This window comes from Oculina patagonica, chromosome 5 (genome assembly GCF_052425735.1).
Source record: "Oculina patagonica isolate OP01 chromosome 5, crgOcupat, whole genome shotgun sequence".
Taxonomy (NCBI): Eukaryota; Metazoa; Cnidaria; class Anthozoa; order Scleractinia; family Oculinidae; genus Oculina; species Oculina patagonica.
This window is the reverse complement of record NC_135762.1, coordinates 2,525,475-2,549,636: the sequence shown is the minus strand read 5'-3', so window position 1 is coordinate 2,549,636 and position 24,162 is coordinate 2,525,475. Positions and strand designations below refer to the sequence as shown.

The window sequence follows — 24,162 nt, the reverse complement described above, 5'->3', positions numbered from 1 at the left end:
TTCTTCGTTGTTCCGGGAAGTGTCACATTACCTGACAGAGAACACTGGGGGACTGGACTGCCTGTGTTGTTTTGTAAAGGAAGAATGCTTCTAGAAAGTTTAGCCGAATTTCTCGTAAAATGATGCATTTAATCTGCCAGTTCCATTCAAAACATTTCGGCAAACACCGAATCTTCTACCGACATACATTTCTTTGAAGGGGCTATTTCACGCAATTTTAGGCAATTTCGGCACTGACCAACTGGTCATAGAATTAAATGAAATATCACAATAACGGCTTAAAACTGTAGAATAACTCATAAAAAATACAGAAAGGCCAAAAAGAGGCATGGATGGGAAAATTCGAGAAGATTAAAACGGATTGCGTTCAGGCAAACTTGAAAAACGTCGGCCCGGCTTTTTTCGAGTTTATCTCAATTTGTATGAAAGTGCATTTTCAATGCTCGAAAATCATCCTTGTTTGTCAAGAGGCCGTGATTTTACCAATAAATGACTTTGCTCTGCCAATTTGAAGTTTACAGCTCTTAATTAACGAAAATAAATAGAATTGCCTAAAATACCGTCACCTAGTCCCTTTAAGGGAAGGGAAATGATAAGTAAAAACAAGCAGTCTGTCAGAATTCCTTCACACGATTGAAGTAAAAATATCGCTTTTATTATTAGAATGTACTTTACATTTGCCTCAGAGGCGCGATTCATATTTTATTTTCAAACAGGACTGCCCGACGTAAAAACTGACTCTTTCAAGCTCGACATACGGCCTTGAAAACGTCTGTAGCACACAAGAAGCGATGCATGATAGCACACCATAAAATTATCTCTTTTTCCCCTCGACGTGATGTCTCGACACTGAAGCTGTTTTCTTAACAATGTCCAACTGTTTGAATTACGAATGTCTGTACAAACAGTGCAGGGATGAACGAGTTAGCTCTTGTGGATATCGAACAACTTGGCGAGTTCATTCAGATCATCTTGGTCTTTTCCTTCTTTGATAATCTATAACACACATAACAGTTGATAAGTATAATATCACACGGTTGACAAGCTCGATATCACCCTGTTGATCAACCTTTTCCACACAGTGCCTCTACCACTGGACATAGAAAGCCCCCAAGTAGAAAAGACGTTGGCAAGTGCTAAAGTTAAATACTGATACTTCTCAAACTAATACTGAATTCATCAAGTTAAAACAAAGAAAATCATAACCGTGAAGAAGGTTTGGATACCCAGTCTTAATTAGCATAGATTTTTACGATTTTATTTCTCTGTTTACTCTGTAGTTTTTGTTTTGATTGAGAAGACAGTGTTTCATAGGCTATCCTAGACTGTCCACAGCCTCTCGATTTTTCAACGCAAAACAAGCAAACGAAAAAAAAGGCAAACGAGGCGAGAGCGAAGGACGAAAAAATAGAGGACTGTGAACAGTCTACGACTATCCAAACACCTCGAATTTCATCAAAAATACTCCGCTGCGCGTCGTATTTTCAACTCGCTTCTTGGAGTTTGGATATCCCGATGAATCACTGTCACTCGTGTTTGGTATATTACATGTAACACAGTTTATAAGCAGACCAAGAATCATAAAATAAGCATACTGTTTGCACACTTAATAAATTCATCACTCAGTAAAACTATAAAGTATGAAAACTGACCTTTCTAGCGATTGGCATTCTATTGAAGACATTCCACAATACAACTCCTACAACCCGCTTTCCTTTCATGTAAAACACGACACCTTTGCCAAACTCTTCTGATGTCTCCGTGGAGACTGGTGCGGGTGGCTCGGTAGGGACTGGAGAAGGTTCGGAACCCTGGATTGAAACCAACAAAACAATCAACACTCTTATTTTAACATGATTATGGACTCAAACTTGAAAATGTATTTTGCTACCAGCAAAAGATGCTGTACAAATTACCAGTTTGTGAACTCCGTGTTATGATACGTTTATAATATCAGTGATTATATGACAAACAAAGACAATGTTTTCTTTATTAAGGTTGCTCTGTCAATTGCTTATTAAAAGTAAAATTATTCCTAAACTTCATTTTCCGTGCACACAGTTTCTTTTTGTTGTGTATTTCGCCATCGTATTTATTTGTAGTGTACAGCAGCAAGAACTGAACAGAAGAACTTGACATAATTTTGGTCTGAATCCATGTTCAGAAAATTGACAGATGGCAGTTTTCATGGGACCTCTCTTGGAACGCTCTTTGGGCGTTTTAACAAGAGTTAAGCCCGGCTGGGTGGTTTACCTCGCCTTCTGTTTCTGAGCGCATTCCCTCCCCTGTAGCCTCCACAACAGCTTTGGGTGTGTCAGCCTTGGTTGCCTTGGCCCATACTCCCACGGTCGGGAGCATGGAATCTACCAACCCGATAGCCTCGTATCCAACATTAGGACCCAGATCACTCCTGCCAAAAAAAGTACAGTAAAACAGTTGCAACCCAAAGGTTATTAGACAAGTCTTAAGGCTCATCACTGCAAGCATGAGTATGTCTGGATTCTGTAGCATGAAGTAACTAGGGCCCAGTCGTTCAAAGGGAGGATAACACTATCCACCGGATAAATCGCTATCCAGCGGATAAGTGTTGATAAAACAAACTATCATTACGCCATCCACTGGATAGTGATTTCTCTAGTGGATAGCGTTATCCGCCCTTTGAACAACTGGGGTCATCATCCGATTTCAGAGTGGCTTGTACAGCTAATATCTCCGAGCATTTCAACAGCGGTACACAGCATGATGGGCAAAGACTGGCCAGGAGTACTGATACTCTCCCTGGATAGGATACCAGTTCGTAGCATTATGTAAGGTTGTCCTAACAGTGCTTCGGACGGCAACTGTCATTTATACTCCTGGGTTCATGGAATTAGGCAATTAAAGATGAGTGTTTTGCCCAAAAACAAAAACACAAGGGCCTGGGTCAGACCTTTTTTAGGCTCTTTCGTAAATTCGCCCTGCTAGCAAGTTTTAACTTTTCTTTAACTTTTCTAGAGCATAAAATTGACAAATGCCATTTTCTAAGCCCAACAAGATCAAGATAACGAGGTCCACTAGTGACAACAAAATAAGTGTTTCTATGAGTGCTAAGCACTGGCCAAACGGTAACGCAAGTGGACGCAAGTGCACGCAAGTTTGCAAAAAGTCATTTACAATACTACGAGGTGCAATTCAGTATTTGAAGTAAACCGCAAAAAATGCGTTGACTTGCGATGGGTGGCCAATCGATGAAAAAATTGCGTTAACTTAAGTGCAAATTTGATCTCAACCGAAGTGAACGCAAGTCAACGCAATTGCACGCAAGTCCCGGCCAAACGGAGACGCAAGTGGACGCAATTTTTCAACTTGCGTCTATTTGCGTTGCCATTTGGTCAGGGCTTTAGAACAATCAACAAATGTCTATAGGTATTGACAGCTCACAGCACCACACATGCTTGTTTGGAACTCCTAGAAATATCCTTCGCTGGCATCAAAATGAATATCTACATTGCACATGTCCTAAATGCTACTAACCAAAACATGGACTGATGCCAATAAGGATTCCTTGCGCCTGTCATGTTTTCTCCCGCCAATCTGCCGCTGACCACAGCGTGATCATGGTGTTCAACGCGACGTCTGCCGAGATTTGGATCATAAAAGCAAGCAGCATCACCAGCCTGAAAACAAACAATGTGTTAGAGCAGTTTTCAATTGAGTGTCGTAAAGAAAAACCAAAGTAATCACTCTGGCCAATCACATAGAACACAGACAATCCGGTAAACCAATCAAAACTCGAAACAAATACATGTAGACCGCACGAAGCGCGGGAAAACGTGTGCAAGCGAGTCACGGTTGGTTTTGGTATGACTTCTGATTGGCTGAGAAAGTGGGGCAAGAGTTTTAAACTAATAACTAAGCGTAGTAATGCAAAACCAATGCAAACGCTAATTTTCTTGGACACTCAAGTGAAAACCGCTCTATTTCGTTAAGAAGTAAGGATGACTAACAATGGCGAGGATGGAAGCAGATATGAGATTGCAGTCATGGTAACGCGTGACCCAATATTTCATTTCCTTACCACCCAGATATTAGACTTGGCTTCAAGCTCTGAGTTGACATGGTAACCGCCAAGGACTGGGTCCACTTCAAGACCAGCAGCACTAGCAAGCTCAACATTAGGGTCCAGGCCTACTGCTACAATCACATGATCTGCTTTGATCTGTAAGATATCAACAAAAATGCAATATAAGACGAACTTTGTTTACTTTTTTCTCGCTAGCTTTCATTTGAAGGGTCACACACTAGGGTTTCATCCACAGTCTTAAAAGTTAGAACCACCTTGTACAGCATAGTTAGCCATACCACATGAAAGTACTGCTCAAGTACTGCTGTAGCTTCCATTTGAATGGTAGCACACTAGGGTTCATCCACAGACTAAAAAGTTAGAACCACTTTGTATATCATAATTACGGTGGCCTGGAGGGACTCGACTTCTTTTTTTTTCGCGCTTCTTTTTCTCCGCGCTTCGTTTTTCCTCCGCGCTTTTTTTCCTTCCGCTTCTTTTTATTCCGCTTCTTTTTTTCTTCGCCTTCTTTTTTTCCGCGCATTTTTTTATAATTTACATTTTTCCCAGTCTGCGGCTCTTCTTAGATCATGTGGTGCCAAAGTAACGCCACGAACAAAGAAGTAAAAAATCCTAAACATCAAGCTCAAAATATGCAAGAAGCATAATCTGAAAAATTTCAGCTTTTTTATAGTAAAGCTGAAACAGCTCTGGGTAGCCGGACCAAGATAATCAGTGACAAGACAATACATCTTGCAACATTTTTGATTAAAAATGCCGGGCCTGGCATCAAAATACAAGTAGTTTAATTCAGAACATTTCAGATCTTCCTTCCAGCTGACATTTTGAGAACTTAAAGCAACTTGCAAATAGATTCAGCCAAAAAACTAAACTAGCACAACTTGTGCCAACTTGTGGCAAAGTGCAGATTAAGAGGTGTCATTTTAAAATCTAAAATGGAAACACACAGCGCGGACTAATACCTTTAGACTCTCGCCACAATGCAATCTGCGGCTCTCTTCAATACATAATCCTCCAAATAAAAACAGTACCCTCAGAGAGAAGTCAGAAGCAAATAAGGTCGAAAGACTGAATTTAAACATTTAACGGAAATGTTCTAGTAAGAACGGGGTCGTGTGGCCGTCCCTTGTTCTTTCCCCTCCGTTCTGTCCCCTCGCCCGTCGCCATATTGTTGCTGACTGCGGCGGCCCGCGTCCGCTCAGCGGAGGACTCGCGGATCGGGTCGCGATGAAGTCGCGTATGAAGTCGCGGATAGGAGGCGCGAGAGAAGTCGCGAATAGAAGTCGCAAAGAAAGAAGTCGATGTCCCTTTCAGGCCACCGTACATAATAAACAGTGCCATGACAAACTACTGCTCAATAGCTTTCATTTGAATGGTCACACACTTGGGTTTCATCTACAGACTCAAAAGTTAAAACCACCACAGCATACTAAACAGTGCCATAACAAAGTACTGCTCAATAGCTTTCATTTGAATGGTCACACACTGGGGTTTCATCTACAGACTCACAAGTTAAAACCACCTTACTACATGAAAGTACTGCTCAATAGCTTTCATTTGAATGGTGACTAGGGTTTCATCAACGCATTTCAAAATAAAAGTCACCTTGTAGTGAAAATAGTCTTGATATAACGAGAAATGTGTTGAGAGTAAAGTAACATCACCTCATTGCCATTGTTGAGCCTGAGATTTACCCGACCACCACGGAATGATACATGTTCAACAGTAGAATTTGGAATTACATCTACACCCTCTGAAACATCACAAACATTGGTAGAAGTCAGTAAAAACAGCTGTCAACTTCTTTATGTTATTTTTCTATTTACAGTGCTCAACATAAAATGTAGTATTATATATTGCCATGGATAGAGTGTATGAAGTGGCGAGAAATAAATTAAATTAAATACTTAATGTATACGTAATAAAAACTATAAAATAAATGTGAACTACTGATTTTTTTTTTTGTTGTGTTTTTTTTTCTTTGCTGCAGCATTACACCAAAACAATCAGACAATCAGAATTTTTGATGGAATCCCTCCAGAAACATCAAAATTTTATCACTGACAAGTTTTCTTACCTTTTCTGACTTTGTTTGTTGTCCATTCTGTCAGATATTTAGGCAGCACTCTTCCCATGTTACCGTCCTCTGGGAATATTTGAACAACATTCATTCCACTCTTCTTGCCTAACAAAAAAAACATCAATAATAAAAAAATGTAACTGTAGAAACACAAGACATGAAATAGTTCCCTGCACTCTTAAATCAGCGCTAAAAATCTTATCAACAGTGTCTGAAGTGTAGACTGTAGAGCAGTGTCGTGTTTTTGAATAATTATACCAGTACATTGTACTTGTATGGAAGATTACCGTACCCAAATTCTCAAGTAGCCAATCAGAATCGTAATCTACTGTCCTGATATCCTACGATATCAAGTCACTGACCTGATATGCCACCATATCACGGTCACTTTGAAGTAAAGGAGTGTTTCTCTACGATGAATTGAAAAGAGGTTTAACCAATAAAACAGAACTTCGTAATTTAAATTTAGCGGTGTTTAGCGGTCGTAAAAAGAGAAAAACTTTCCCGCCAAAACTAAACTTGAGCGCGCTCGCCAATTGCGTGATGTTTGCTGACGAGTACTGAAACATTCAGACTACAATAATGGAGTCGGAATTTCCGAATTTTTCGCGTAATTTTGATTTTGAAAATTGAACCTTGGAACGGACATGGACTATGACAACATGACACGGAGACCACGATTTGTTTGGACTGGACTGACTACGGTGGGTATTGCTGCGGAGCGATGACCTTCTTCGTTTCACATGTGCAGGGATCCGCTCGCGCGCGCCGCCTGTCCACTCCCCAGTGCCTAACACAGTGGAGTTCCACGGGGGGCGGTGCGCCAGGTGGCCGCAAATTTCGGAGTGGAGCCGCTGGGGCGGCTGGCGGGTTGTGGAGGGGTGGCCTGAGGAGCAATCGCAAGGCAGGGGCAGGGGCTGATGAGCGGCGTGTGCTCGGCATGAAGAGGCTGTTGTCGGCAGGTGGCAAAAGGGATTGTGGGGGGGTGAGTCGGAGGAAGGAAAAATAGGACGTGCTCTCCCGCGGGCTAACATCTGCAACTAGGCCGCTCCTAGTGCGGGCTCCCCACATCCCGGTGTGGCCACGAGTGACTCTCCCTCCTGTCACTAGTGTGGCCCGCTCTCTTGGGCGCGCTCGGCCGGCGTCTGGTGTGTGCTCCTCTTCTACCGCCTTCCCTCTTCGCTCATCTCAGTACCACTCCGCCCACTGCAGCCGTTCGCCTGACCTCCCACTGGGCATTCTTCTTCTTCTCGCCCCTGGCTTGCTGCGTCGCAGCTCTGGGGAGGGCCTCTCCCACTTGGGAAGTGGTCGGGGGTCACTCGTCACGCCCAGGCGGCACCCTGTGGTGTCCGAACTGTGTCCTCTGGCAGCATGGCGCTGTTTATATCGTGGCTCGACTCCAAACAACACTGTATGGAAGGTGGCCAACTACCTCTTCATCCTGGTGCGGGTAGGTGGAACGGTATGATGTTGGTACTCGACAGGGCATTCGGTGCCCCGAGTGTACTGGCAGAAGTGATGCAGAGGGAAGTAGAAAGCGTGAGCAGTTGCATGGACATTTCGGTGGAGTCATGGGGGACGTCGACTCCCTTTTGCAAAAGTAGCGCGAAGAGAGAAGAGATCAGTGTGAACGAGGTGCGGCGCGAGAGAGGTACGTGCACTTGGTGCAGTGTAGTCAGGACAATGCTTGGGTGGGAGAGCTGATTGGAGGAATTGTCCTGGAAAGAGCTGTGGGCGGGCCGGCGCGACTGGCTTCTTAGTTAGTCAACGTATGACACACTACCATTTCCAGCCATCTTGTACGTTGGAAGTGTCGGGTGTGCCATGTGGACAGTTGGCACGCTGCGTCACATCTTGTCTGCCTGCCCCATGGGTCTAGATCGAATACCTGGCGACACAACCAGGTACTGAGGGTCATCGTGGAAGCCATTGAAACGAAGGTAGCTGATATTAATCAAGGGAAGTTGCCTGTGAGGAAGGTCAGAACAAAGTTGTGTTTCACAGGGGAAGAAGGGAGCGCAAAACCATCCCCAAAGAAACAAGTGGTGGACGAGAGGTGGCAGGGAACATGGAAGGTGGCGGCTGATTTGGACAGTGCCCTTGTTTTCCCCATTGTAACAACAAGCCAACGCCCGGATGTTGTAGTGTGGAGTGACGATGCCAAACAAGTGATCTTGCTTGAATTAACAGTGCCGTGGGAGAGAACTTTGGAGATGCAGAGGACCGGAAATACAGGCGGTACGAGGAACTAATTGACGCTTGTAAAGAGGCTGGCTGGAATCCAGAATATTACCACCTTGCTGTAGGTTGCCGTGGGTATGTTAGTCGAGAACTGGCACTTGATGCGTGGTCGGTTTGGATTCACCACAAGAGACGGACGTTGGTAGCCGCCCTGCAACAGGCAGCAGAGAAGCCTCATACTTTATCTGGCTAAAGCGTGATGACAAAGTGTGGCTCGGCTAGTTTTTTATTTTCTTTTTAACTCATGTCCCAGCCAGCACCAGCTCTTGTGAAGCCTCCTTAGGGAGGGGCCCCGCCATGGCAGAAGACAGTCGAGGGTAGGGGCCGAAACTGTCTGCCATGGTTTCCTCCTGACGACTTCCAAGCTGGATCCAGCATTGGAGCTGCTGGCTGGGAAGCACCGCAGTGTTTTACTACTTCTCAAAGAGAATGAAACTCTAAAAACAAACGAGTGAAAAAAAAGGCAGAAGAAGAACTTGGTAAAAGTGTTGAAGACCAAGTCAACACATTTGCAGTACGTACCTTGCAAGCATGGCTTCAACAGAGCGATAAATATAACCGGATTTTTGGCTGAATTTGGGTACGGTAAATACCTAATCGTACCTTTTTGGTACGCTTCGGCTGCATATCGGGCTCGTTTGGTTTCGCCGTGGGTATTTTGGCGAGACTGCAGTCTCGCCAAAGTACGAACCATGGCTCGACCAAACTCGCCTGATATGCAGCCGAAGCGTACCAAAAAGGTACGATTAGGTATAAGTATCACACTGTATGATTTATGCCTGGAAACACCACAACCATAACAATATATCACACATCCACATGTACATGCAAGGGCATGAATGCATAGTAATGCATACATGTCTGAGAAAAAGTATACAATGCCGGCCAGCCCAATAATGGTACTATTAAAATAGAAAGGACTTGGATTAAAACTGTACATGTAATTTGTATGATAACAAAAAATAAAATGAAGATGCACCAATATTTAAGTTATTTTACCTTATTTAGGAAATTAACGCTTCATGAAATTAACGCGACCTTCAAAAATTCGCGTTAATTTAAGTCGCGTTAATTTTTGTTAACGTTAATTTCCGCGCCGTTAATTAAGTGGAGCGCTAATTTCCATGACCTTAATTTCCATTATTTTGGAACCAATTTCTCAATACAGTCTAGATGTCTTGACACTTGAAAAGACATTATTTCATCAGGGTGGAAATCTGCCGGATCACTAAAACTGTGAAAAACGCTCGAGGCGCTCAGTTTCCTTTGTGTTAAAGTAAACTTGTACCTGTTGTCTCAACAAGTGTTTTTTTCTTTATGTTTCTCGCGTTAATTTCCTTCATTTTGAAATGTTACCCCCTCTTTCGCGTTAATTTCCTTAATTGGGATCCGAAGTAATTTTTCCTTCAATTCGCGTTAATTTAAGTCCCGTTAATTTCATTAATTTTTTGCGAAGTCGTGGCAGACCGAAGGAGACTTGGCGGCTGCTGAGAGAAAGGCGGCTTTGGGTTTCGCTCGTGGACGAGGCGCGGTGGCTGCCCGCGACCGTGCAGCATGGCGGAGGAGATGTCCGGCCCTTTGCCCACTTAGGGCTTATGGCCATAAGTCAAGTAAGTCAATTTCAAATACCTTAATTAACACAAGCGTTAATTTCCTATAATAAGGTAAATGTAATCAAACAAAAAAGTGTGGTACCTCTGTGTCCAAGTGCACAGGCCAGTTCACTTCCCAGAAACCCTCCACCAACAACAACCACAGACTTGGCATCCTTTACAGCTTTATTAAGCTCCTTGAAATCAACAATCTGAAAAAGAATATATCAATATTAATTATTTTATAGTGCAGTGCTGACTGCTCACTGTTAGCAGAGATGGTTAAGACCATAAAAAGGAGGAAATTTTCCCCCTTCTATAGAAATTAGATTATGCCAGAGAAGACGGCCAGAAAATTAGTACAATATACATGCCTATTTAGTACATATTAAATGTCTTTAATCCTAGTTTTATCATTTTTTTCAGGCACCTTAATATTCTTCTTATTATAATAGTTCATCAAGGAAAGTATCTTGCTCTAAATCTCAGAAAAAGAAACAAGTCTGTCTTGAAAGCTCCTTCAATTTTGATTTATTTTGTTGTTGTTTTTTTCTGAGACCTACAGTTCTGTGCAGGCCCAATGCCCTTGTGTCTTCTGCTGAAAGTTCACAATATAATGACCAAGGGAATCTAATAAATGCTTTTTACCTTTCTAAACAGTGTTGTTCTTTTCTTGACTTCATCGCTGCTTTTTTTGAAAATAGGCAAGTTCTTTGGAACACCACCTGTAGGTCAAGCAAACTTGATGATTTTTTTTTCAGTTGGCTATCAGACATACTTGCAAAAACTCTAGCACAAATGGTAATCTAAGCTAAATAAATAAATAACTATATTTAGACAGGAAGCCATAAAAGCTCTAACTGGTTTTCATGTGGGCCCAGTCCTCTATCCAGGTTTAACTGGAATTTTGAAATGTTGGTTTTGTGGGAGACGAAAACCAGAGAACCCGGAGAAAACCCCTTGGATCAAGGACGAGAACCAACAATAGACTCAACACACATATGGCACTGGGTCAGAAACAATGCCAGGCCACATTGGTGGGAGACGAGCGCTCTAACCACTATGCCATTCCTGCTCACACTGACTGTACTACCAGAAAACCCTATCGGCTCAATTCAGTGCATATAAAATTATTTCAGTTTTTGATCTTTCTTCAAAGGAGAATCAGGTTGGAGTAAGAGAGCTACCCTGAAAATGAGGTAGAAAGCTTTATGCTAAAAGCTCCCCAAGCGACCATCCTCTATTGTTTCAGTGTCTGGTCGCTTTATTTAAGAGCGCGCTCTTGTCAATGACCAGTTCTAGTTATGACTGAGTTCCTGAGGTGATTGCTTGCGGAAGCTTTGACTGTATAATGAAGCACCTGTAGCTAACAGCAGCTTGTCATATCTAATCTCTGCTCCATCATTTAACTTGACTTTCTGTTCTTTACTGTTAATCCCTACCACCTAAAAAAATGAAAAAAAAAACATTCTCAGACTGACAGCTGTAGCTGTTACAGGTCAAATTTAAATTCAGGTTAATTTTTTTTAACATAGGTTATTTTTTTTTTCAACCTAGATAAAATTTATGGTTATTATTAGGGTAAGGGTTTGGATTGGAGTCATATATTTTTTTAAAAAAATAGTGGGTCACCCAACATTTCCTATGTGGCAAAGTGGATAAGGGGTTGGACAGCAAATCTGAAGGTCAAGAGTTCAAATCCAGTGCAGGTTAGTAAAAAGAAAAAAAAATTTTAGATGATACTACTTGGGGGGTGGTATAACAGTAGATGGTAGGGGAGGGTAAGTAAGGATGGTGAACGTGGACGGGGTTCAAAGACAGCAAGGGAGGGGAGGTGTTTAAATTTTAATTTTCTTCTTATTAACCTAGAATTTTAAAAAAAAAACTAGGTAAAAAAAAACCTAGGTTTAAAATTTTGACCTTTAGCTAATTTTGACCTGTACCATAGCCACTCAATCCAGAGTCTGGCATGCTTACCATTAGGCCACCATGCCTCCCTCTAAACAATCATGTAGCCAATGTACATGTGTAGCTTTCAGTACATAGCATTTCCTCCATACCTTTTTCCCCTTGAGTAGAGCAACTGCACCATTCTCTTTAGTCGGCAATTCACCAGGTTTACAGAAAAACACTTCAGGCTCAAAAAAGATGCTATAAAAAAGAGAAAAACAGATCAGGTTACCAGGGCTCGAGACTAACGGTAGCCAACTAGCCAAAGGCTAGTAAAAATGCAGTTTTGGCTAGTACGTTTTGGCCTTTCACTAGCCAAAATGGCTAGTGAAAAAATCAGGCATTAGTGGCAAGAAACTGCATTTATTAAAATCGTCTCTCAGAAAATATAACTAACAAGTACACTGTTGACATTATAAAATGTGTTGACAAAAACGCATATACATGTACAATTTTTATGGTGAAGAACAAAGCACAATTTTGTAAGAAAAAAACATGAAGATTTAAGGAACATTTTACGGCTCAAGGTTTAAACATTATCGCACATTGTTTTCACCCTCCCCCCCACCCCACCCCTTAAAAGAAGAACTGTGCTTAAAAATTGTGGCTAGTAGAAAATAAGTTTTGGCTAGTGAAGTCAAAGCTGTCACTAGCCACTTGGCTAGTTAACAAAAAAGTTAGTCTCGAGCCCTGGGTTACAGAAAATTACTTCAAACAGCCATTTGAGACAAACAAAATATTTGAGACACCCAGGGTCATTTCACATGTATGTCATTGTCACAGAACAATATCTCACCCTCTTTCTTTTCCATTCCACTGCTTAAACTTGAGATTGGAGACAAGTTCTTCATCATCACAGTACCACAGCTCTTTAGAAAGTGGAGGTCGCATATAAGGTGGATAGTCTTCTTCTCCGATGATTAATACCTAGAATTGCAAACACCGCAAAGGGACTTATTATAATTAATATACGGCTAATTACAGCATATACTAAGAGCGACTTGCCCTCTGCGTCGGTCTATGACTTTCAGTGTGTGCTCACATAAAACCTGAAGTTTAAGTACTGTACCTTTGCAGTTTTATCAGCTTTCCTGATGGCCCTGTAGGCTGCAAATGATGCAGTCCCTGCTCCTACTAGAATGTATGTTGCATGCTCTGGAACTTCTGGTAATGGGGGTGGTGCATCTAATAAAAAAAAATGAAAACAAAACAATATTTGATTATTGTTTGGTTATGCAGTGAACAATCTCCTTTTTATCTTAACACTGCTACAAGCTCTGCACATCAGGCTCCAGGAGCTCACTATCATGGAAGAAACTTACACAGAGGGGGGCGTAAGTGTTTGCTGTTATGCAGTTTTGCACTATTTTCGGTGCGTTTTTGCGGTAATTTTTATTTTAACTTGCAGTATTATGGTTATTACAAATCTTTAGGTTGCGGCAATCGGTGAAAAAATTGTCTGCCGTAATACCATTCTCTTGCCTTTCCACAGGAACTTTTCACATTGGGTTGCTTTAATTTGCTTTAGTTCAACAAGACAAACAAGCTCGGGCCAAGTGTTTTGTTTTACAGCGTATCAGCTCACACGAACAGGGGTCATTATAATGCAAACTAGCCCTGTGGTTTGCAATTGTAGCTTCTTCCAGTTAATACTTGAGGTCATTACCTGTTTTATCTAATGATACGATCCAGACATATCTTCTGCGATTGGTCATTTCCCGGGGGGGGGGGGGGGGGGGCCCGGCCGAAACTGTGGTTTCAGTATATTTGTAAAATTCTATATGGTTTGCGGTTTTGTAGCGTACTGGTGTTTCTGTGCAGTTTTCGGAACCCCCTTCCATCCCCTCTCCACAACTTACAAAGGCATACATTTTGTGTTGGAGTGTTTTCCCTTTTATATATATGTTGAAGTTTAAATTTATCTCTGGTTTAAATTTTACAAACTGATTTGATTTTCATTTTTTATTGTCTCATAATGATTGACATAATCTGAAGCAAAGGAAGGCAAAAAATCAAACTGGTCAACTAAAAAAAATTAAAACCAAAGATAAATTTAAACCACAACATATACATGTCTTAGCTGAATAAGATTACTTAGTCCTAAATATATTCACCACCTCAGTTCCTAGTATACTTGCTTAGGCTATGGGTGGGCTACTAGAGATATAATGAACCCCAGCCAGGGCTCAAGACAAACGTTTTTGCTACCTAGCCTATTGGCTACTGAAAGCTTTGATTTCACTAGCCAAAACCAATTTTCTACTAGCCAGAATTCTCAAGCTAACTTAGGTTTGGGCAGAGGCACTTTGTCTTCTTCACTGGCTCTGTTATCATAATCTTAAGGGTTAATTTTAGGTTACTGTTTGGAAAATTCATCTTGTCTACAGCCTTTAATAAGTTCTGTTCTCTTGTAGTCGATTTTGATGTATGGTTTTCTTCCAATCAAATTGGCCTGAAATTTTCACTAGCCATTTTGGCTAGTGAAAGCCCAGAACCTACTGGCCAAAACTACATTTCTACTAGCCTGTGGCTAGTTGGTTACCCTTAGTCTTAAGCCCTGCCCAGCAATCTTGGAACACAATAATTATTATATACTATATACAAGGCTAAAAAGAGTTAAAATGGTAAAATTAATATGATAAAACCAAACGTTTTCGGCTGTTTGCCATCATCAGGGTTGAAAAGACCGTCCGCACGCATGCATTTATATCTTATGTAATTCCCGTTGGGAAAAGTTTACTGACATAAGAAATGACTTGTTTGTTCAAACTGGGGCGGAATTGTTGGATCATTAGACCCTCAACGATTCTACACTTGTGGAATGTCTGTGCTGAAGAGAGAACACGCCAGGTGAAAGAATGCGATGGGTTTTCCCGCAGGTGTTTTGCAGGTTCAGAGGTGTGAGCAGGATTTGAATGTTCCGCAATTCGCACTTCTAAATTTCGCACAGTCTCGCCAATGTAGTCAACCCCACAAGAACAATCTCCTTTGTAAACAACTTTGGATCTGTGAGTGTTTTTGTCTTTGTTATTAAAGAGGCTTTTGATGCGCCTTGTTTGCCACAGGATTACAAAGATGAAGTTGAAATTAGTAAACTTGTTGAGTTTAGCAATAAACGTTTTACTAAGTTTTTCGTTTTTGCCGCAAAACGGGAGCTTGATGAAAACTTTCTTACGTTCTTCGAATAGAAAATCTGGAATGATGTTGTCGTCTTGTGATGAGTCGGTTAGGAAGTTGTTGATTGTATGCGAGATAAAACGTTTCGGATAACCTGCTTTGATGAAAGAAGTTTCTAAAGTTTTAATGTCCTTCTCAAAATCGGTGGAGATTCGTTTGGCTCTATGGAGTGCACCAGTGATGCAATTCCTTTTCCACTTGGTAGGGACCTCAGATTTCCAATGTGTTGGTAATTTCCCCGGTTTCTTAAAGACGCTGCAATTGAACTTGTTGGTGTAACTAAAGGCAGTATCAAGAAAGTGGTCAGGGTTTTCTTCGACAGTGAAAACAATGTTAGGGTGGTAGCGATTTAGGCGTTCAAGTAGAGCATCAGGCTCGCCCTTTTTCTTCTTAGAGAAACAATCATCAACATATCGATCATAGAATGGTGGGTTGAAAGGTCGGACTACATCAGCTTAAGGGAGCTGTGCGAAATTTAGAAGTGCGAATTGCGGAACATTCAAATCCTGCTCACACCTCTGAACCTGCAAAACACCTGCGGGAAAACCCATCGCATTCTTTCACCTGGCGTGTTCTCTCTTCAGCACAGACATTCCACAAGCGTAGAATCGTTGAGGGTCTAATGATCCAACAATTCCGCCCCAGTTTGAACAAACAAGTCATTTCTTATGTCAGTAAACTTTTCCCAACGGGAATTACATAAGATATAAATGCATGCGTGCGGACGGTCTTTTCAACCCTGATGATGGCAAACAGCCGAAAACGTTTGGTTTTATCATATTAATTTTACCATTTTAACTCTTTTTAGCCTTGTATATAGTATATAGTTTATAAAGCGAACATTATGGACACAATAATTATTATTTCAACCAAACAGGCCTTACAACAAGACAAATGGATCAGAAGGTTGTATTGATAAATGTATTTGTTGCTCTTATTACACATAGTTACATTGATTATTTGTGTGGACTACTATTTATAAACCTTGTACCTTCTTGGGTGGTAGCACCCTGACTTGATTCTTCCCCCGCAGAGCTAGATTCTGGGGTAGAACCAGCAGAGGTATCTCCCTCAGTTGACGCTGCCGAAGAAGCTTCTGTAGATTTCTCCTCAACAGAAGGATCCTGTGATCACAAAGACATAGTGCTCAAATAGAAATAGAATAGAATAGCATAGCATAGCATAGCATAGCATAGCATAGCATAGATTAGAAAAGAATAGCATAAAATAGAATAAAATAGAATAGCATAGAATAGAATAGAATAGCATAGAATAGAATAGCATAGAATAGAATAGAATAACATAGAATAGAATAGAATAGAATAGAATAGAATAGAATAGAATAGAATAGAAAAGAATAGAATAGAATAGAATAGAATAGAATAGAATAGCATAGAGTAGAATAGAATAGCATAGAATAGAATAGAATAGAATAGAATAGAATAGAATAGAATAGAATAGAAATCTGTTTTACTTGAATTAATTTTGTACACTATTGACTCCTCTTTTCTGCATACACTCAACAGATCCTTTCCTTGGCAGCAAATTGTCATAGTACTATTGTTTGTGTTCTTCAACATAATTATTGGTCCTTTATGAAAAAGGTCACCATCCTTTGTTTTCTATTAACCTTTTGATTTTGTTCCAAGCGGTCTGGTACAAATTTTCACATTGTAAGACTCAAGACTCTGTTGGGAAATGTATTATAATTTCACACAACGTACCTTGGCCTCTTCCTTGGAAACTGCAGTTTTTGAGGATGGAACACCATTGGGACTTAAACTGCCGCTTAATACGCCCTGAATGAAATAACCAAATATTTCACTTTCTTGTATATTGATGTTGTTAATTAAATATATAGTTATTTAGTGCTTCAACTAAACAGATCAACAAAATTTATTCAAAACTATTCCATACTAAGCCTTTTCATAACTCTTCAACTGGAAAAATGAAATAATAAGAGGTGATTCTTCTCTTTCATATTTACAACTCCACAAATCAAATATTTTACACGTATAAAACATCCTATTATCATATTGACAGTGTTCAGCCAATACCACTCTGTATATAGCTCCAGTTTATACAACTAAGCAATGTAATATAGAAAACTCACAGTCACTGCCACAATATTGGTGATGTAGGATAAACATAGATAAAAAACAGAGGGTAATAAAGACAAATTTTTGTACTTAGAATTTACCGAATTTTGGCATAATAAGTAAGTGGGATTTTTCCAAAGAATCTGCTAAACAGCCTTGGGCTGTTATTTGCAAGTATAAATTAATTATTGTCTGGGAAATGAGAGTTGAGATCATAGCAAGCAGTTTTGGGTGGAGAAACATAGCATAATTTTTACTTTATTAGCACTACAAAATTATCAAGACAATCAAAGAAGTTATGGTGTGAACAAATTAATATAATTATTTGCATGAATATAGGTATTTGGTTTATATGTTGGTAGATTTCTCAACAAATATTGTGTTTAAGATTATAAATTCTCACAATTATCCTTGATCAAGGGACGGTGGTGTCTTCTGTTTTACTTTTGGGTATAGTAGGAAAATTTTTAAAAAAGGCATACATATTGATTTGGTGTACACGTACCCCTACCCTCCTACCCCTCCCCCATAACATTTCACGGAAGAACATTAAAAAAGTGAGCATATTAAATTGGGTAACTTAAAGATCAGATACTATAGTTTGAAAGAGAAAAGGCAGAAATAAATCGTCCAACTGATACTCACATAAGCCAGTGAACCTCCAAGCAAACCAAAGCCTGCCACCAACAACACGTTTTCGCTCAAGAGTGATGTGAAGTCTTTACTACCGCCTGATGCATGTCTGGCTGATAGCCGGCTGGCGACAAAATTTGATCGTTTCTCAAGGGAGCTGAACAGTCTGCTTCCGCTCAACCTTGAAGAACTTAATGCTGGTCTAATCCGACTCAAGCAAGGCCGAAAAAATCTACTACAAGTCGCCAGAGACATCGTACATCGAAGAGTACATGTGAAAAGGACATTCCCCGACTGAGTGTGCGCCAATGATGCAATACCGCTGCTTACGGAGACGAAAATATTTCGCGCCAATTTCGCGCCGATTTGCAAACACCTGAAACACATAAGACGGAATCTGTCAGAAAATCAAGATACGTTGGACAAAAATCGAATGTATTTGGCAGGCTAAGTTTATAAGAACCATGTAAACTATAGGTAAAATCTCACGTGTAGTCGAACTTCTAAATTTGTTTTCGATGTTTGTTGCCGTTAGACAGGGGCGGATCCAGGGGGGGTGGATTGGGTGGCTAGCCATCCCCCTTGATCTACCAGAAAAATGAAAATAAACATATTAAAATAGAAAATAAGGACAATGTTCATCCACCTTTCATAGTCAGGCTGCCTTTTAAAGTTAAGGACGGCCATTTTTCCAAAATAGAAGATTTTCGACAGCCTGTTTTACGAGCAAGCAAGCAAAGCCGCCAAAGTTGTCCCCAGGCCGCTTTGCCAAGGGCTAAAAATTTCCACGCACGTCGGTGAGCAAAAAAAACGCATATCTGTTCTTTCCTGTAAGTTTGTGGCCTGTCAACTTTAAATTTCAATCACTGTTCATTTCATAAGAACTAGACTTTTTCTCCGAGGAAAGAATATTTTGCCAAATTATCATAGAAAAAGATTGGTTTAATAACTTAATTGACAGCTGTATAAAGTTTCTCAGAATCGCGGAAATCACGTCTAAGAGGCTAAAACTTTTCAAAATTTTCCCAACAAAAAATTAGCACTTTCACTTTTAAAGAACTTCCTAAAAGCCTGAGACGCCCACCACATGAAAAGCTGGGGATTGAACAATACAGTAAACAAAAATATTGATAAACAGCCACCCCCCTTTGAAAAACCCTGGATCCGCCCCTGTTAGAAATGATTTCTTTTGATGAGATATTTGAAACAGTAACAAAGAAGTTTACAATAAGCTTGAATAAAGTTTGGTACATACACAATTTTGTCCATAATACTCGAAGTCCTGGCGGATTCCGTCTTATTTTTTTTTATTTTCGATTAATTTGTTTGTTTGTTTTGGCTAAGTTCAAGTCAATCAGTTCATTCTTCAGGAAAAAAAAACATAAAAGCTACACAAAGAGCGTGTTTTCTTTATTCACTACCTTCTTATTGCCTAAAGCCTGGAATTTCCTTTTTCAAAGCTAGTAGCCTGCGTAGCAGGCGCCTGTGTAGCTTTTCGCAAGTATTTGGAAACGCAAAAGACGAGAGACGGCCACGCGAGGGAAAAATTAGACAATAAAGCCTTCTACCTTTTTCCCTCGCGTGGCCGACTCGCGCCACGTGCGCTCAAAAACTACACAAGCGCCTGCTAGGTCTGCTTGTGGTTTATGCGTTTGTGAAACGAAACTTTTGATCGTTCACAGCGTTCACAAGCAAAATTGTACAGAATGTTTTTTTCCGAGTCGCCGCAGTCGCGATTAGGCGTAAATAGATTGTGCTCGGCAACTTTTGAGCAACTTTTAGCGTTTTGAGCAACTTTTGGTAGTACCAGCAACCTAGGGCAACTTTTGCCTTCCATGGCAACTTTTGAGCAACAAATTGATATAAAATCGATCCAAACCATAAAAGGTCGTTTCATTTCGAAGGATTTGATTAAAACTGGTTTTATCAAACCGATTTTTTTTAATTTTTTAATTTTAATTTTTTTTATTTTTTTTTATTATTTTTTTTTATTTTTTTTCCAAAAATACTAGTGAGCAGCACACAGCATAACAATGGCTTTTTGGCCTCTTTTAATGATTGTAAGAATATTTAATGAAAATGTTTAAATGGCAACAAACACACAAACACGTTTTGAGTATTTATCTAAAACAAAACGACTCTAGAGAGCAAGCAACTTTTCTAAATTTTGGTGGCAACTTTTTGATATTTAAACAACTATAGAGCAACTTTTTTTTGTGCCTTTTCCTGAATTTACGGGCACAATCTATTCATGCCTAGTCGCGATGACTAATGTTACCCTTCATGTAGGGAATTTTCAACAGTGCCTCAGAAAGTCCAGTGATTAGCGATCGAGCCTGTTTTGGCCTCCACAACGCTAGCAATTTTAAACGTCTCCCCTTATTTACTCAATTTTCAGAGAATTCATAGGTTTCAGAGACTTTCCTCTTCGATGATCACACTTTATAGGTGCACAAGACTGTTGGGTTTTTTTATATTTGCGCCGTCTTCCTTCACGCAAGAGACATCGAACGCGGCCAACGCATGTCAAGTCACGGGCCGGGTTTCAAGCAAATCACATTCAAGAAACATGGAGCAGGGAGTTTTTCTTTACTTTTTTATCGAGCAAACGATTTTCTTAACATTCCCGTCAATTCAAAAGTGAAATGATCTTTAATACTATTCTTTGAAACATTCTGATGTGAAGTGACTTGTAATTCGCCAGAGCGCGCGGGAGGAGGCGCGGGGTTGGCGCGGGGCTGGAGCTCAGGCTGAAAACAGGCCGCAGCACAGCACATTCCAGACGCTCGTTTGAATCAGTGAACTTTATTCAGTAACAGATATTTGTTTTTGTGTATATAATTTGCTAAAATGAACAATAGACGCAAGCTGTCATACAGTATATTAACAGAGTTTACAGTAAGTCAAATGTTCCTTTTCTCAATCACAGTCGTCGCATTCTTCCTCCTCCTGCAAACATAAATAAAACAATTATCAAAATAAAATGATTGTAACCACAATTAATTAATTTTATAATTATAAAATGGTAAAGACTAATCAGTCGACTAATCAATGTTGCGCGAGAAATCGACTGACACCATGTAACATGGTACCGGGGACGATTTTTTGCGCAACATTTTACTCGACAACACGTTGCAAGTTTTTGAACCCAAGTCAAAAACTCACAACGGAAGATCCCGAATATTTAGAAAGTTGGCTAGTATAACCCCAACACCTTCCAAGAATTCTGTTCCACATGGCCTGGACGCGCGTTGCTCGGATACGCGAAATCAGTGCGAGTCGACGCTGCGCTCACTGACTTTGTCTCGTGCTGAAAATGTCCACATTTTGTACGATTTAATATACCACGAAAGGTTGACGCGGTGTTGCGCGAAAAATCGTTGTTGCAAGTTGTCCCGTGTAACATTGCCTTTAGGCAGCAACAAGGTAAAACTGAGACATTGTATTAATATTCGTTTTCATTAACTCTCATTTTTGTGTTCTGTTGCACAGCGTGATTCAGTTTTTTTGATAGCCGGTATGACAGACACCGGTATTGCTATAAACTGTGCAATCGAAGGAGGATGTTGAAATATAACACAATTTTGTTTACGGAAGTGATATTTTAATACCTCAGCTCGTTTCCTAGAACCTCCAGGTATTTTAGATCGGACACCTTCGGGATCCAAAAGTCCACTATACACAGCCTTAAATGAAATCACCAAATTCCATATTAGCATTGCGGACAACAGTAGAGAAGGGGTCCAAAGAAGCTCAACGAAGAAAAAGAGAGTATTGATAAGAAAGGAACATACGACATTAGCAGAAGGCAAATAAAACCGGGGCCGTGGCAAACAAAGATACATTGCTTCGGACACATTGTTGCTGATGGAGATGTTTTATTGGGCGAACAAACGGGGAAACATTGTTGCGGATAAAAATGTTTCTGAAAGAAATCAGAAACATTTTTTGTGTCTCGGATACAAATTTTGCGCGTGCGTGCAAACGGGAAAATATTTGTGTCCGCAAAACTGTATCAGCTTGTTTGGCACCACCTTAACACTAGACAGACATAGACATAATTTATTAAACCACGCTGAACCACGGCGCCTTAGCTCTGTTAGCTACTTCAAACGCTCTAGTTACTTAAAAAATAAAACAACACCGGTTAGAATTTGTAAACTTTGAGCTTTTCAAGCCTTCTGGAGGAGTTTTAATTATCAGAGAAATCAATTTCCAAACATATAAGCAGATATACTTACAAAGAACAAAGTACTTCCAAGCAAACTAAAACCAAGGACAACCAATGCGTTATCACTTATGGGCCATTCACCGGGGCTCGCCTGTGAGCTACTTCCATCCGATACATGTCTGGATTTCAACCGACTGGAAACGAGATTCGGCCGCTTCTCAAGGGAGCTGAAAAGTCTGCATCTGCTTAACTGTAGAGACCTTAATACTGGGCTGATCCGACTCAAGGAAGGGCGCAAAAACTTGCTACAAGTCGCCAGAGGCATTGTGTGGGTCTTTAATTGCTGATGAACCGTTGCTTGCTTGCGCAATTATCGCAATTATCAATTGCGCAATAGAAGTTAATTATTTATTATTATTTATTATTATTGTTATTTATTTATTTATTTCCGTGCGACGCAAGCAAAAACGCAGGCATAGGCACTGCTGTAAAATTCAAACTGTAGCAAGCGCAAGCCAAAAGACGACAAAAATTAACGTTACTTGTGTCGCTCGGGAATATCACCAACGCAAAAGAAGACATTCTAAACTCCGCACTTGTCAATCTGCTTCTGGTCGAATCTCAGAGAGCAGCACAATTAACTTGCCAATTTTAACATTTTTTTTTTCAAGCGCGCGCTGTCGGTTCCCATAACGGGACAGCACTGTACTCGTGTGCTAAGCTGTTTCCTGCGCGAGCGAACCGTTGCAAGCTGAAGCGTTTTCTATTCGAACAAATATTTTCAATGGGGAAAACATTTTCGAATTCCCGAAAAAAGGGAAAACTACGCGAGGATCATCCAGTTTTAGAAATTTCTTCCTGAAAACAACAAAGTTTCCGTTCCTTTCGAAAATCCCGGAATTTATGGTCGAATGGAGAAAGGCGAGCCTTGATCATGCTTTGTTATAAAGGAAAATGTACCTTATTACATGAAATTTTCGCGACACGTTAATTTCGCGATTTTGAGGTGCGCATATTTCGCGACACTTAAATTTCGCGATTTTGCGAAAATTTTGTATTTTCTGAATCACTTTATTTTCGCGTTTTTGCAGCATGACACAATTTACATTTCCTTGGCAATATTATTTTACATGCCCTTGAATTAAATATAAACGACTTCATTAATGGAAAAATAACGTCAAAATTAACAAAAAAGCAAGGGTGGGACTGAATCTCGGCAATAGCTACAACAGAGCAGTTAATGTCTACAAGTAGGTTATGCTTGTACGTGCGTGAGTTATTCTTCTTGAGTCAATTGACGACAACATCCATTTAGATTGATAATTCCTTCCTTCAGTGGCACTAAACCTATTTTTCTTAATTATTGACATAATGTGAGTCACTTAATTTTCGCGTCATGTTATGTTCGCGACACTTATTGTTCGCGTCACTTTCCAAAAACAAAAAATTTCGCAATTTTTTTGGAATCGCGAAAAACCCCCTACAAAAATTTTTCGCGAAATTAACGTGTCGCGAAAATTTCATGTAATGAAAGGTAAATGCGCCCGAGTGCATTGTTGATGAATAAGAAGGGGATGTGTTTCCGCGCGACATGGAAACATGGCAGAACGAGGAAACAATTACGAAAGCAGTGGCGGATCCAGCCCTTCAGGTAAGTAGCTGTAAGTGGGGGGCCTGATCATCCAGACTCCAAGAATAAGAGGGGGCCCGCTCTCGAAAAAAATTTTCTCAGCCCTACAGGCCTTGGTTTGACCTGAAGAAAAGATGCCCCCCCCCCCCCCCCCGGGCCCCTCGCCTAGATCCGCCACTATGAAAATATGTTTGAGGAAACACGTTTCCTCGTTTTGTCACGTGAATGGACAGAAGAACCTTCCGACAGAAGTGCGCGCGTGTCAAAGGGTCCTAATCGAAGTCATTACAACTAAAAAACACGTCGCATGGCAATAAGTTATTCAAACCTTTGACGTACCAACATATACTTACTCTCCCCCTGTTAGTCTGTCTGTTTTCCCTAGTAGGCTCCCAGTGGGGAAACAAAATGTCATCATCGAAAATTAAATTTGCCGACTGGATCCGACTTAACCCGAGTCTAAGTTCACAAAGCCGAACAGAAAAATTCCCAAAGGAGGGATAACAAAAGCTTCATTGTCTAAAAA

The 24,162-nt window shown here is 40.5% G+C and overlaps 2 protein-coding genes across 2 annotated transcripts; both read right to left on the bottom strand.

The window, feature by feature from the left end:
* Nucleotides 1–633: 633 nt before the first annotated feature.
* On the bottom strand, nucleotides 634–18,119 carry LOC144654701 (apoptosis-inducing factor 1, mitochondrial-like). The gene is made up of 16 exons (XM_078514918.1): nucleotides 17,848–18,119; nucleotides 16,828–16,902; nucleotides 16,095–16,227; nucleotides 12,996–13,111; nucleotides 12,723–12,853; nucleotides 12,037–12,127; nucleotides 11,343–11,421; nucleotides 10,625–10,707; nucleotides 10,080–10,188; nucleotides 6,141–6,248; nucleotides 5,728–5,816; nucleotides 4,058–4,198; nucleotides 3,514–3,656; nucleotides 2,254–2,410; nucleotides 1,653–1,811; nucleotides 634–996 (listed from the first exon to the last, which is right to left on the bottom strand). Exons 1-16 carry the CDS (start codon nucleotides 18,088–18,090, stop codon nucleotides 925–927), a joined length of 1,929 nt encoding a protein of 642 aa, XP_078371044.1. The 5' UTR covers nucleotides 18,091–18,119; the 3' UTR covers nucleotides 634–924.
* A 2,509-nt stretch (nucleotides 18,120–20,628) lies between these two features.
* LOC144654758 (uncharacterized) lies at nucleotides 20,629–22,371 on the bottom strand. The gene is made up of 3 exons (XM_078514993.1): nucleotides 22,077–22,371; nucleotides 21,447–21,521; nucleotides 20,629–20,784 (listed from the first exon to the last, which is right to left on the bottom strand). The coding sequence occupies exons 1-3, from the start codon at nucleotides 22,329–22,331 to the stop codon at nucleotides 20,755–20,757; spliced, it is 360 nt and encodes a 119-aa protein (XP_078371119.1). The 5' UTR covers nucleotides 22,332–22,371; the 3' UTR covers nucleotides 20,629–20,754.
* Between the last annotated feature and the right edge of the window lie 1,791 nt (nucleotides 22,372–24,162).

What these genes read in the sequence shown, in the direction of transcription:
- LOC144654701 (XM_078514918.1), bottom strand. Translation starts at nt 18,090, where the DNA reads ATGTCTCTGGCGACTTGTAGTAGATTTTTTCGGCCTTGCTTGAGTCGG. An exon ending in TTTCCAAGGAAGAGGCCAAG is followed by an intron (nt 16,228 to 16,827) that starts GTACGTTGTGTG and finishes TTGTGATCACAG; the next exon opens with GATCCTTCTGTTGAGGAGAA. An exon ending in AACAAACAAAGTCAGAAAAG is followed by an intron (nt 5,817 to 6,140) that starts GTAAGAAAACTT and finishes GTGATGTTTCAG; the next exon opens with AGGGTGTAGATGTAATTCCA.
- LOC144654758 (XM_078514993.1), bottom strand. Translation starts at nt 22,331, where the DNA reads ATGCCTCTGGCGACTTGTAGCAAGTTTTTGCGCCCTTCCTTGAGTCGG. An exon ending in TTGGAAGTACTTTGTTCTTT is followed by an intron (nt 21,522 to 22,076) that starts GTAAGTATATCT and finishes ATTTCATTTAAG; the next exon opens with GCTGTGTATAGTGGACTTTT. An exon ending in GTTCTAGGAAACGAGCTGAG is followed by an intron (nt 20,785 to 21,446) that starts GTATTAAAATAT and finishes TTATGTTTGCAG; the next exon opens with GAGGAGGAAGAATGCGACGA.